Source organism: Emiliania huxleyi (genome assembly GCF_000372725.1).
Source record: "Emiliania huxleyi CCMP1516 unplaced genomic scaffold EMIHUscaffold_883, whole genome shotgun sequence".
Taxonomy (NCBI): domain Eukaryota; phylum Haptophyta; order Isochrysidales; family Noelaerhabdaceae; genus Emiliania; species Emiliania huxleyi.
This window is the reverse complement of record NW_005195418.1, coordinates 1-12,041: the sequence shown is the minus strand read 5'-3', so window position 1 is coordinate 12,041 and position 12,041 is coordinate 1. Positions and strand designations below refer to the sequence as shown.

The 12,041-nt window shown below is 66.3% G+C and overlaps 3 protein-coding genes across 3 annotated transcripts; 2 read left to right on the top strand and 1 right to left on the bottom strand.

Annotated features, from left to right (window-relative positions):
* Positions 1 to 29: 29 nt before the first annotated feature.
* On the bottom strand, positions 30 to 320 carry EMIHUDRAFT_250175 (hypothetical protein; the record flags this gene model as incomplete). Its single annotated transcript, XM_005758083.1, has 2 exons — positions 30 to 186; positions 277 to 320. The coding sequence occupies 2 exons, from the start codon at positions 318 to 320 to the stop codon at positions 30 to 32; spliced, it is 201 nt and encodes a 66-aa protein (XP_005758140.1).
* Positions 321 to 1,195: 875 nt separating this feature from the next.
* EMIHUDRAFT_372421 (hypothetical protein) lies at positions 1,196 to 5,096 on the top strand. The gene is given in 5 exon segments (XM_005758082.1): positions 1,196 to 1,262; positions 1,333 to 1,867; positions 3,407 to 3,413; positions 4,628 to 5,054; positions 5,067 to 5,096. 2 exon segments carry the CDS (start codon positions 3,410 to 3,412, stop codon positions 4,927 to 4,929), a joined length of 306 nt encoding a protein of 101 aa, XP_005758139.1. The 5' UTR covers positions 1,196 to 1,262; positions 1,333 to 1,867; positions 3,407 to 3,409; the 3' UTR covers positions 4,930 to 5,054; positions 5,067 to 5,096.
* A 3,970-nt stretch (positions 5,097 to 9,066) lies between these two features.
* On the top strand, positions 9,067 to 10,078 carry EMIHUDRAFT_446574 (hypothetical protein). Its single transcript, XM_005758081.1, has 2 exons — positions 9,067 to 9,435; positions 9,537 to 10,078. The coding sequence occupies exons 1-2, from the start codon at positions 9,076 to 9,078 to the stop codon at positions 9,546 to 9,548; spliced, it is 372 nt and encodes a 123-aa protein (XP_005758138.1). The 5' UTR covers positions 9,067 to 9,075; the 3' UTR covers positions 9,549 to 10,078.
* Positions 10,079 to 12,041: the final 1,963 nt, after the last annotated feature.

Genomic DNA, 12,041 nt, shown 5'->3' with positions numbered 1-12,041 from the left:
GCACCAATCGCGGCAGAGCCTCCATCGAGTTAGAAGAGGATGTGCCCGTGGCAAAGTCGGCGCTTCGAGGGGTCCGAGCAAGAGGAGCAACAGCAGGCGAGAAAGAAGCCCGCGAGCTCCCGCCGGACGCGCTCGACAAAAGCAGGGCTGGCCCGAAGGCGCGCAGCAAACTCGCGGACGCACTCCCTGCGCCCAAACGAGTCGCGGGGATCGCGAAGGGGGAAAGGGTTGCCCCAGGGAGACGAAGCACACTGCGCGCCCAGGTCAAACCCGGACCTGAGTCGCGGGTGGGCGCAGCCCTGGCAGCCGCCGCATCGCATGACGCTCTGCCACTCGCCGCCGCCTCGCGGCCCCGCCCGCCGCATCTCACTCTGGTTCCGCACCCCCGCCGAAGGGCCTCCCGGAGGACAACCACGTCGGCGTCGTCCAGACTGACGCCAAGCGCCTCGCACAGCTCCTCCTCGAGAGAGAGAATGGGCTGGCGAGGAAGCGGGTAGCCAGCGCGGCGGCAGACGTCGCCTCGCAGCAGGTCGCCTCGCGGCTGCCCGCCCCCCTCCTGCTCGCCCCCCTCCTGCTCGCCTCGCTGCTGCTCGCCTCGCTGCTGCTCGCCTCGCGGCGCGCCCGGCGGTCGAGCTGAGGCAGCAGCGCCAGGAGGGGCCTCCAGGTGCTCGCCGCCCCATCGCGGCGGCCGGCCGGCCGAGCTCTGCTGAAGCGTGCACGGGATGCCTTTTGCATCTAGGCGTCGTCCTGCGGAGCGCGGCCCACCGGCCGGTGGCGCGCATGCCGAGCCAGAGTCCTCGCGACCGGTGCCAGCGGCAGCGGTCGCGCACGGCTGTAGCCGCGTAGGAGCCCTGGGTCGGCTACCGTGGCCACTGCCCGAGGCAGCGGCCACCATTGGCAGCTCGCTACGGCGTCTTGTTAGACCCCACCGGCGTTTCTCACCAATTCTCGCAGCGACCTTCATTGTCGCTTCATGCCACCTCTCGTTCTTCCCACTCTCGTCCTCGTTCTCTCTCTCTCCTGCTGTTTCATCCTCTGACTCATCGCTCTCCTCGGCCTCGTTCTGAGACGCCGCTGCCGTCTGCCTTTTTTGTTTGTGTTTGTTTGTTGCTCTCGCTGCTCCTCTCGCCTCTCTGCGTAACTCCGCCCTCCTCGCGGCATAATTTGAAGAGTCGTGATTTCTTGTTGGTTAATAACAGTGGCCAGGGGCGGGGCTTGCATTTTTGCCGTCGCCTGTCGCCGCTAGCTACAGCGCAGCACACCTATTCTTCTCAGAGAGAGTGTGAGCAATAGCCCTTCTCTTTTCTCGCGTTTTCCTCCGTTTTCTTTCGCCGTTACAGGTTTCGAAGTAACTTGAAACCCGAACGGTGTTATTTCCTCGAGCGCCGGATAAGCGATTCACACGAGGGCCGTCCCAACGTGTTTCTCGGCTCGCCCTCGCCCGGCCCAGCGCTTGCCGGCGCGTTCGCTAGAGGCTGCTGCCGCAGAGCGGAGGCGCGTGCGTCGCCTCGCTACTCTCGCGGCGAAGCAGCTGCCGCCGCCGAGACGCGAAGCGGCGTCTGCCGAGGAGAGAGAGCCAGCGCGGCGGTCGCCGACGCCTTCGAGCTGTGTGCCACCTCTCGCCGGCACGACAGCTCTGCGCGGCAGGAGCATCAGCAGCAGCCGCCGCACCGCCACCCGCCTCGCGCCTGTCGCGGCCGGAAGGGAGGACGCCGACGCTGCCGTGGTACCGAGGGCCGGAGCCCGACTCTCGTACAGTCGAGCGGCTCCGAGGCGAAGCGCTGACACCACAGGGCATGCCGCGCAAGGAGAGCGCGCCTCGAGGCCGGCAAGTGCGCGTACGTGCCGCGCGGTCTTGGTGGCGCGAATTTACTGTGCATCGGCAGACCTTGTGCGAGCGCGTGTGTTCATCACACAGCCACAGCTGTCGCGAGTCCACAGTCAGCGCGACAGCTAGAGAGTGTGTATTGTAAGTTCGCAAAGAGAATGATTAAGAATGCACGCGTCCCCACGCACACATGCACACACACGCCGACCCGCACGCACACGCGTACCCGCGCACTCGCGACTGGCGACAATCCAGACTCCGCGCGCGACCGGGAAGAGCGACGGGACCGAAGAGGTAGAGCAAGCGAGGCGTGTCACAGAGCCAGCCCTCTCACACGCTCACACCAGCACGCCGCCCTCGTCCTCCCCCACGCACGCCATACACTCAAACTCCGCCGCGCAGTCCGCGCAATCGGGGTCGGGGCACATGCACATGTCGCGAGAGGCAAAGGCGCCCGGCGTGGCGGCCACGCTTGCGGCTGCCGACGGCAGCGAGGCGTTGTCGGGCCCCGCGCTCTCCGCCGCCGCCGCCGCCCAACCCGCCGCCTCCGCCAGCGCCTTCTCCCTCGCCGCCTCCTCTGCCGCCTCAGCCACCACCTCGGCCTCCGCCTCTGCCGCCGCATCCGCCGCGCGCGCGGCACGCAGCCGCTGCCTGAGCTCCTCCTTGTGCGACTCGGTGAACGTGCCGCTCTGCATCAGCTCCCGCGCCGCCTCGTCGGCCATCGGGTAGAAGTAGTGGACGTCCCACTCGTAGGTGCGCGCGTCGACCCACGCCTTGTTGCGCGGGTCGTCGGCGCCGAGCGCGCGCGTTTCGATCATCTCAACGAGCTGCGCTACGAAGCAGTCGCGGCAGCCGCCGTAGGCGCCCCCCTCGCGCCAGATCGGGTAGCGCATCTTGCAGCCGCACAGCCAGCCGCGCTCCGCGCGGCTCTCTCGGAGGTCGCTCTTCAACTTCTCCTCGATGAAGCGGCGCTGCTCGGACGACTCGAAGTTGACCTCGTCCGCGGCGGTGCCGTACTCGCCCTTCTTGACGAGGCCGTCGATGAAGTCGTCGCACTTGTCTTCCGGGATGGTCTCCTCGAGGCGCAGCCGCGCGTGCAGCGACGCGAGGAGGACCGCGTGCACCTCGGCGTCCATCTTCTGCGCGGTGAGGGCGAAGCAGAGGCGGCAGGTGCGGAGCTCCTTGGTCGTGTACCAGTGGTCGTAGCGCGAGGCGTGGGAGTACGTCGGCCACGCGACGCTCGGCCAGAGGGAGATGGCGGGCATGCAGTGCCTGATGTAGAGCTGCTCGAGCTTCCCCGCCTCCTTCCGGCCGTCGCGCGCGATGTTAAAATTCTCCTTGAAAGAAAAGGCGGGCCGGCCCTCCTGAGCGCGCGCGGCAAGGAGGGTCGGTGCGGGTGCGAGGGGTGGAGGTGAGAGCGGGGGTGGGCGCACCCGCTCGTCGCGCCGCTGGATCGCGCGGAGCTCCTCCTGGATGTCGCCGCCGACGTTGGGCGCGTGTGTGGCGAAGCCGAGGTGGACGGTGATGCGCAGGAAGTGCGCGTGCGCCTCCTTGTCGCGCGCCGTCTGGTCCGCCTTGTTCATGGCCTTGCGCGCGCGCTGCAGGTCGGCCTTCTCCTGCGCCTCCATCTCCAGCATCTGCTCGCGGAGCTGCTCCCGCCATAGGAATTTCTCGAGCCTCTCCCGCCGCTTGCGCCGCGCCGCCTTTGCTGCGAGCGGCGCCTTGCGGTCGAGCTCCGCTCCCTTCGGCGGCTCGTAGCCGTCGGCGAGCAGGAAGTCGTGGAGGCGCGCCTCGAGGTACCATTCCGTCTCCTTCTCCAGCACCGGCCACAGCTTGCTGTCGTCGCCGAACTTTTCGTACTCGAGCAGAAACACGTCCTCGAGCGTCGGCTCGCGGCGTCCGTTCGCCTCCGCTCGCACATAATGGTGGTAGCGAGGGAGGTGCAGCGGCGGCAATGTGTACGACTCATACGGCTTGTCGTCGAGCGCGGCAGCGAGCGAGGCGGTCTCCGCGAGGCCCGTCAGCTCCAGATTGCGCTCGCGAGCCTTCACCACCTCGCCGCTGCCGTCCAGCTCCACCGTCCACCGCTCACCGTCAGCTCCCGCGAGACGGCCCACCTTACCGTTGAGCTCGGTACGGCTCGCGAGGTCGCGCAACGCGACTCTCTGGCCTTGAAGGCGACGCACCTCTTGCGGCGTGCGGCGCATGGGATGGGATGGGACGTCGTGGGGATGTCGCAACGACCAGTCGGAGATTTGAGCGCGAGATGTTGTTCACACCTAGAGTAACCCTGCGGACTTCCGCTAGACGTCAAGAAAGACAGGAAGAAACCAGTGCCAAAATGCGGCCAGCCGCACAAGTTGAGTAACACAAACACCGAAGCTGCAGGCTGTGGCTGCAGCCAGCACAAAGGACAGACAGCCCCACCACACACGCCTCTCCACGCACCACACGCTCCGCCAAGCGCGCCTCGCCCCGCAACGCGGCGCGCAAAGGCGCCGTGCACGTACACGACGGACTGCCGCCGCTCCGGCACCGACGGCCCGACCGACTCCACCCTGAGCCGGGTGCCTGCTCGGCGGCGTGTGGTAGGTGCGGTGGGCGGCGGCGGGAACGGAGCCGCGGCTGGAGCGAAGGGCGAGCCGCCGCCGCCGCCGCACCACCACCACCAGCGACGATTGTTCGCGGCTCGCCCCCGCCGCCAGGCGCCGGATCGGCAGTGAGGCTCGCGGCGGCGCAGCGTAGGCGCGCCTAGAGCCACACGGGCCGCCGACAGCCCCCCCCCCCTCCTTTCATGACGGTCGCTCTCGCTGCCGGCCGATGAACCCTCGCCGCCACCGCATCAGCGACACCAGCGACACCGGCCGCGGCTCGCCTCCACGCGCCGGCTCGGAAGAGGGGCTGTCGGCGGCGCAGCAGAGCGGCTCGCCTCGGCGCTCGAGCCGCCGACAGCCCCACTCCTCGACGTGACGGCCGATCCCGGAGCCAGCCGGTGCGCGCCCGACCCACGCCCCCTCTCGCACCCCTCCGACCCCCCCTGCGCGGCGCACCTATCCGCTGTGCGCCGGCTCGAACGCCTATCGCCAAATCGCGACGTTTGAGCGCAGCGCACGCGTCCCACACGTCACGCGCGCGCAGGAGAGCTTGCGGCGGTGCTGTAGCGTGTACTCGCCGAGGGCATCGCGCCGAAAACCCCGCGCGTTCCGCCCCAGCAGAGGCTGCAGCCGATGCGACAAAAACACCACTGTAAAACGGTGAGTACTTGGGGTTGAGTGGGCTTGCTTGCTCCCTTATGTGTTTACTAGCTGAGGGGCTCGCTAAACGCTCGCCGAGCTCCATGCTGTGCAACACCAACTAATCGTCAGGGGCGCGGAGAGCGCAGTGCACTGCGGTGAGGCTGCGCAGCGGGGGCTCGCCCCCTGCACCGCGGCGCGCTCAGCGGCGTAGGGGAGAGGGCGGTCGGTGGCGGCGGCGGCGAGGCGCGAGGCGGTGGCGGCGGTGGTGCGGGCGGCGGGATGACAGGGGAGGCGGCGGGATTGACAGGGGAGGCGGCGGCCACGCTCGAGCGGAGCGGCGCGAGAAGGGGGGGGGCGGCGGCGAGGCGCCGGTGAGCGAGGCGCCCGCGCCATCAGAGGGACGCCGCCGCGAGATGGAGGGCGGCGGTGACGGAGGCGAGGGGCGAGGCGGCGGCGGTGGCGGCGGCGGCGAGAACGGCGGCACCGAGTTTGTCTCGGTGAGCGGAGCGGCGGCGGGAGGAGGAGCAGCGGCGGCGCTCGCTCGCTGTTGACGGGAGCGCTTTTGAGCCTGTGAGCCCATGCCACTGCGACCGGCGTGGCCGGGAACGGAGATCGCGCGCGCGCCGCCACTCACGACGCGCGCGCGATCTTCGCGGAGTCGGGTCCCCAGAGGGAAGCGGTCTTCTCGGCCGACGTCCAGCGGCGCGCAAGGAAGCAGGCGCAGCGGAGGCGGCCTAGCACCGGCTCGGCGCCGGGCGGTTGCGCTGCCCGCGAGCCGCGTCCTGAGCCTCGGCAGCGCGCTGCGCGGCGCGGCGCTCGCGCCGCTGCGGTTCCGAGAGCGGCATGATGGTAGGACCAGCTGAAGCTCGAGACTCCTCGGTATCACGAATTGCGCAGGTCACGGGGATAAACGGCGGACAACGCGAGGCCCTTATATCTTTAGATCACAGTAGCCCGAGGACGGGGGGGGGGCGGGCCTCACCCGGGGCTCACCCCGAGACCCCACCCCGGGACGCGCCGGCTGCGGGTGAGGCCCCACCCCCGGGGCAGTGAGGGGCAGGGGCGGGGCGGAGCTCCTCAGAGTGAGGCGCCCCGGGTGCCCCCCCCCCCCCCCCCGGGGACCCGAACCGCCCATTTAGGTTGCCCATTTAGCTTTTTCGTCGGAACACTCCGAGGGTGGTTTTTTCAATTTTTTAGGCGGGATTTGTGGTCAACTTAGGCGCCCGCGCGAAACACAGATACACAGACGACAAACACATTAGCCGGGAGCAAAAATGCAAGAAAAATCTCTCTCTCTCAGGTTTCGAAGTAACTTGAAGCCCGAACGGTGTTATTTCCTCGAGCGCCGGATAAGCGATTCACACGAGGAGGCGGCCCGCCATGAAATCTAGCCGTGTGTGCTGGCGTCCGGTTGGTCCCAGCGGGTTTTCACGTAACAAGTACACACCAGGGCCGTGACGACGAGTTTCTCGGCTCGCCCTCGCCCGGCCCAGCGCTTGCCGGCGCGTTCGCTAGAGGCTGCTGCCGCAGAGCGGAGGCGCGTGCGTCGCCTCGCTACTCTCGCGGCGAAGCATAGCTGCCGCCGCCGAGACGCGACGCGGCGTCTGCCGAGGAGAGAGAGCCAGCGCGGCGGTCGCCGACGCCGCCTTCGAGCTGTGTGCCACTTCTCGGCTGCACGAACAGCTCTGCGCGGCAGCAGCATCAGCAGCCGCCGCACCGCCACCCGCCTCGCGCCTGTCGCGGCCGGAAGGGAGCACGCCGACGCTGCCGTGGTACCGACGGCCGGAGCCCGACTCTCGTACAGTCGAGCGGCTCCGAGGCGAAGCGCTGACACCACAGGGCATGCCGCGCAACGAGAGCGCGCCTCGAGGCCGGCAAGTGCGCGTACGTGCCGCGCGGTCTTGGTGGCGCGAATTTACTGTGCATCGGTAGACCTTGTGCGAGCGCGTGTGTTCATCACACAGCCACAGCTGTCGCGAGTCCACAGTCAGCGCGACAGCTAGAGAGTGTGTATTGTAAGTTCGCAAAGAGAATGATTAAGAATGCACGCGTCCCCACGCACACATGCACACACACGCCGACCCGCACGCACACGCGTACCCGCGCACTCGCGACTGGCGACAATCCAGACTCCGCGCGCGACCGGGAAGAGCGAGGACCGAAGAGCAAGAGGCGTGTGTCACAGAGCCAGCCCTCTCACACGCTCACACCAGCACGCCGCCCTCGTCCTCCCCCACGCACGCCATACACTCAAACTCCGCCGCGCAGTCCGCGCAATCGGGGTCGGGGCACATGTGCATGTCGCGAGAGGCAAAGGCGCCCGGCGTGGCGGCCACGCTTGCGGCTGCCGACGGCAGCGAGGCGTTGTCGGGCCCCGCGCTCTCCGCCGCCGCCGCCGCCCAACCCGCCGCCTCCGCCAGCGCCTTCTCCCTCGCCGCCTCCTCTGCCGCCTCAGCCACCGCCTCGGCATCCGCCTCTGCCGCCGCATCCGCCGCGCGCGCGGCACGCAGCCGCTGCCTGAGCTCCTCCTTGTGCGACTCGGTGAACGTGCCGCTCTGCATCAGCTCCCGCGCCGCCTCGTCGGCCATCGGGTAGAAGTAGTGGACGTCCCACTCGTAGGTGCGCGCGTCGACCCACGCCTTCTTGCGCGGGTTGTCGGCGCCGAGGGCGCGCGTTTCGATCATCTCGACTAGCTGCGCGTCGAAGCAGTCGCGGCAGCCGCCATAGGCGCCGCGCTCGCGCCAGATCGGATGCCGCGACGTGCAGCCGCACAGCCAGCCGCGCTCCGCGCGGCTCTCTCGGAGGTCGCTCTTCAACTTCTCCTCGATGAAGCGGCGCTGCTCGGACGACTCGAAGTTGACCTCGTCCGCGGCGGTGCCGTACTCGCCCTTCTTGACGAGGCCGTCGATGAAGTCGTCGCACTTGTCTTCCGGGATGGTCTCCTCGAGGCGCAGCCGCGCGTGCAGCGACGAGAGGAGGACCGCGTGCACATCGGCGTCAATCCTCTGCGCGGTGAGGGCAAAGCAGAGGCGGCAGGTGCGGAGCTCCTTGGTCGTGTACCAGTGGTCGTATCGCGAGGCGTGGGAGTACGTCGGCCACGCGACGCTCGGCCAGAGGGAGATGGCAGGCATGCAGTGCTTGACGTAGAGCTGCTCGAGCTTCCCCGCCTCCTTCCGGCCGTCGCGCGCGATGTTAAAATTCTCCTCGAAAGAAAAGGCGGGCCGGCCCTCCTGAGCGCGCGCGGCAAGGAGGGTCGGTGCGGGTGCGAGGGGTGGAGGTGAGAGCGGGGGGTGGACGCACCCGCTCGTCGCGCCGCTGGATCGCGTGGAGCTCCTCCTGGATGTCGCCGCCGACGTTGGGCGCGTGCGTGCCGGAGCCGAGGTGGACGGTGATGCGCAGGAAGTGCGCGTGCGCCTCCTTGTCGCGCGCCGTCTGGTCCGCCTTGTTCATGGCCTTGCGCGCGCGCTGCAGGTCGGCCTTCTCCTGCGCCTCCATCTCCAGCATCTGCTCGCGGAGCTGCTCCCGCCATAGGAATTTCTCGAGCCTCTCCCGCCGCTTGCGCCGCGCCGCCTTTGCTGCGAGCGGCGCCTTGCGGTCGAGCTCCGCTCCCTTCGGCGGCTCGTAGCCGTCGGCGAGCAGGAAGTCGTGGAGGCGCGCCTCGAGGTACCATTCCCTCTCCTTCTCCAGCACCGGCCACAGCTTGCTGTCGTCGCCGAACTTTTCGTACTCGAGCAGAAACACGTCCTCGAGCGTCGGCTCGCGGCGTCCGTTCGCCTCCGCTCGCACATAATGGTGGTAGCGAGGGAGGTGCAGCGGCGGCAATGTGTACGACTCATACGGCTTGTCGTCGAGCGCGGCAGCGAGCGAGGCGGTCTCCGCGAGGCCCGTCAGCTCCAGATTGCGCTCGCGAGCCTTCACCACCTCGCCGCTGCCGTCCAGCTCCACCTTCCACCGCTCACCGTCAGCTTCCGCGAGACGGCCCACCTTACCGTTGAGCTCGGTAAGCGCGAGATGTTGTTCACACAAAAACACAACCCCGGACCCACATCACACCTAGAGCAACCCTGCGGGAGAACTTCTGTGGTTCCGCTAGACGTCAAGAAAGACAGGAAGAAACCAGTGCCAAGTAACACAAACACCGAAGCTGCAGGCTGTGGCTGCAGCCAGCACAAAGGACAGACAGCCCCACAACACACGCCTCTCCACGCACCACACGCTCCGCCAAGCGCGCCTCGCCCAGCAACGCGGCGCGCAAAGGCGCCGTGCACGTACACGATGGACTGCCGCCGCTCCGGCACCGACGGCCCGACCGACTCCACCCTGAGCCGGGTGCCTGCTCGGCAGCGTGTGGTAGGTGCACGGTGGGCGGCGGCGGGAACGGAGCCGTGGCTGGAGTGAAGGGCGAGCCGCCGCCGCCGCACCACCACCACCAGCGACGATTGTTCGCGGCTCGCCCCCGCCGCCAGGCGCCGGATCGGCAGTGAGGCTCGCGGCGGCGCAGCGTAGGCGCGCCTAGAGCCACACGGGCCGCCGACAGCCCCCCCCCCTCCTTTCATGACGGTCGCTCTCGCTGTCGGCCGATGAACCCTCGCCGCCACCGCACCAGCGACACCAGCGACACCGGCCGCGGCTCGCCTCCACGCGCCGGCTCGGAAGAGGGGCTGTCGGCGGCGCAGCAGAGCGGCTCGCCTCGGCGCTCGAGCCGCCGACAGCCCCACTCCTCGACGTGACGGCCGCTCCCGGAGCCAGCCGGTGCGCGCCCGACCCACGCCCCCTCTCGCACCCCTCCGACCCCCCCTGCGCGGCGCACCTATCCGCTGTGCGCCGGCTCGAACGCCTATCGCCAAATCGCGACGTTTGAGCGCAGCGCACGCGTCTCACACGTCACGCGCGCGCAGGAGAGCTTGCGGCGGTGCTGTAGCGTGTACTCGCCGAGGGCATCGCGCCGAAAACCCCGCGCGTTCCGCCCCAGCAGAGGCTGCAGCCGATGCGACAAAAACACCACTGTAAAACGGTGAGTACTTGGGGTTGAGTGGGCTTGCTTGCTCCCTTAGCCGGGAGCAAAAATGCAAGAAAAATCATAATTTGGCCCCTCGAGTTTATCGAGCGCTCCTCGCGCAAGGACGACTCTTCTGAGGCCAATGCAATCCCATGTTGGCCTGTATATACTTTTCCGGCAAACAAAAAGGAAAACAGAGGGGCCCCAGCACTTTGCGTTTCCGGAAATTTCCAGGGAAAACAGAGGGTGTTTGGTGCTCCATTCTGTTTCTCTCGAGTTTCCCTCGGGAAACTCGCGAGTTTCCCTGACTGACTGAGTCTGAGAGCTGGTCTGGGGCAAAATCTGAGGCGAAACCGAGGAAACCGGCAAAATACCTGGGTATTTTCAGGTATACCCGGGGTTTTCCAGGTATACCCGCAAAATACCCGGTATTTTGCCAATTTTGCTGATTTTGGGACCAAAACAGCCTCAGACTCGGCTCAGAGCCGAAAAATGGACGATTTCCACGGAGTTTTCTCGGGAAAATAGAGAGGAAAGAGAGGGTGCTGTAGAGAAAAAAAGGAAAGGAAAACAGACGGGGTGCGAGAGGAAAAGCATATACAGCCTAAATCCCATGACGAGAACGACCAACGCACCGGCCGCCTGGCCGAAAAACGTGGGTTCGAATTCGTAGGAGGCACCCAGAGCAAAATTGAGCCCGCTCAGGTGAGAAAAAATATAAGGGTCAAGCAGGTTTCGAACTGGCGACCTTCCGCTTGCGGAAAGGTATCCAGCAAGAAATCGCTGCGAGTGAGAGGGAGGTCGCTGTTCGAAACCTATATAATCGCATACCGGGGGAATTAGACACACAGATACGCACACACCGACGCCCGAAGTGCCAAGAAGGACGTCATTAGTACGAAACCTCAGAAGGCCATGGGCGCCGAGAGAACATTCCCCCGAGAGGACAAAAAGAAAGACTAACCCGAACCTCCTTCCCTGGTTCCCCCCGCCAAATGTCGCCGTTCTCGGGGCATGCTATCCTGTGTAAGCAGGGCAGGTGGGGGAGGGGGGCACTCCCACGGACGTATGTATCCGTGGTGACTGTCTCTAGCGTCGGAGGCAAGGCAGAAGATACAGTAAGAATATTCAATTTCTGGGGCCAATGCATCATTTCTCCATTGCCGCTCTTAACGGAGTCGCTGGTAGGCGGCTCCGGTGGTGTGCCTGTGATAGTACTAGCACGCGCCAGTTCGCACCTGTGTCGAGCCTGTCTGCTGTGAGAGAGACTTATTTTGTTTAAATTCTTCATTTGCCTCCAAGTCATGTCACCCAACGCGGCCAAAGGATATCCACCTCGAGAACCTCGAGAACCAAGTCATGTCGTTGCTCAGGTTCACTCTCGTTTCGAGCACTTGAACCTCAACGCACAACGGTCGGTGTTGGCACTGGGGTTCCCTTCGGGTATATCGTGACAGCTGACGGCGGGATTACCACTGGTGTTTCGTCCTCCTCGGAGTCGTCTTCCGCCCGGCTTCCTCCCGTTCGGCTCTACGTTCATTACGTTCATCGTGACTCACCCTCCATGCCGTGAACAGGCGCTTTATCCATCCTATGTTCTTCTCTCGCTCCTCTGCCCGTGCCTTGGTCTTGTCGTTGTTTCGCACCCATGTCTGTATGGCAAATCGAAGCTGCCTTCCCCACTACCTGTAGTTCCCTCACCTCTCCTGCAAGCTCCCCTCTCTTTCTTTCGGGTATGGAGTCTGTCAGTGCTGTGGCAGCGTGCAGGCAATCACGGGCGCTATTTTGTCGTACTCCTCTTCGGCGAGCGCTCCAAATCTTAGACCCCATTGGCATTGCCTTTAAGGAGGTTGCTCTCCCTCGTCTCAAGGATGTCGCCGTGTCTTTTGATTCAGGCGCCGCCCGTTCGACTTTTGCTGTCGCCCTCGCCGTGTGTTTGTCCACATGGGGGGGAGCGAAGCTTGGCGGTAGCGCTTTG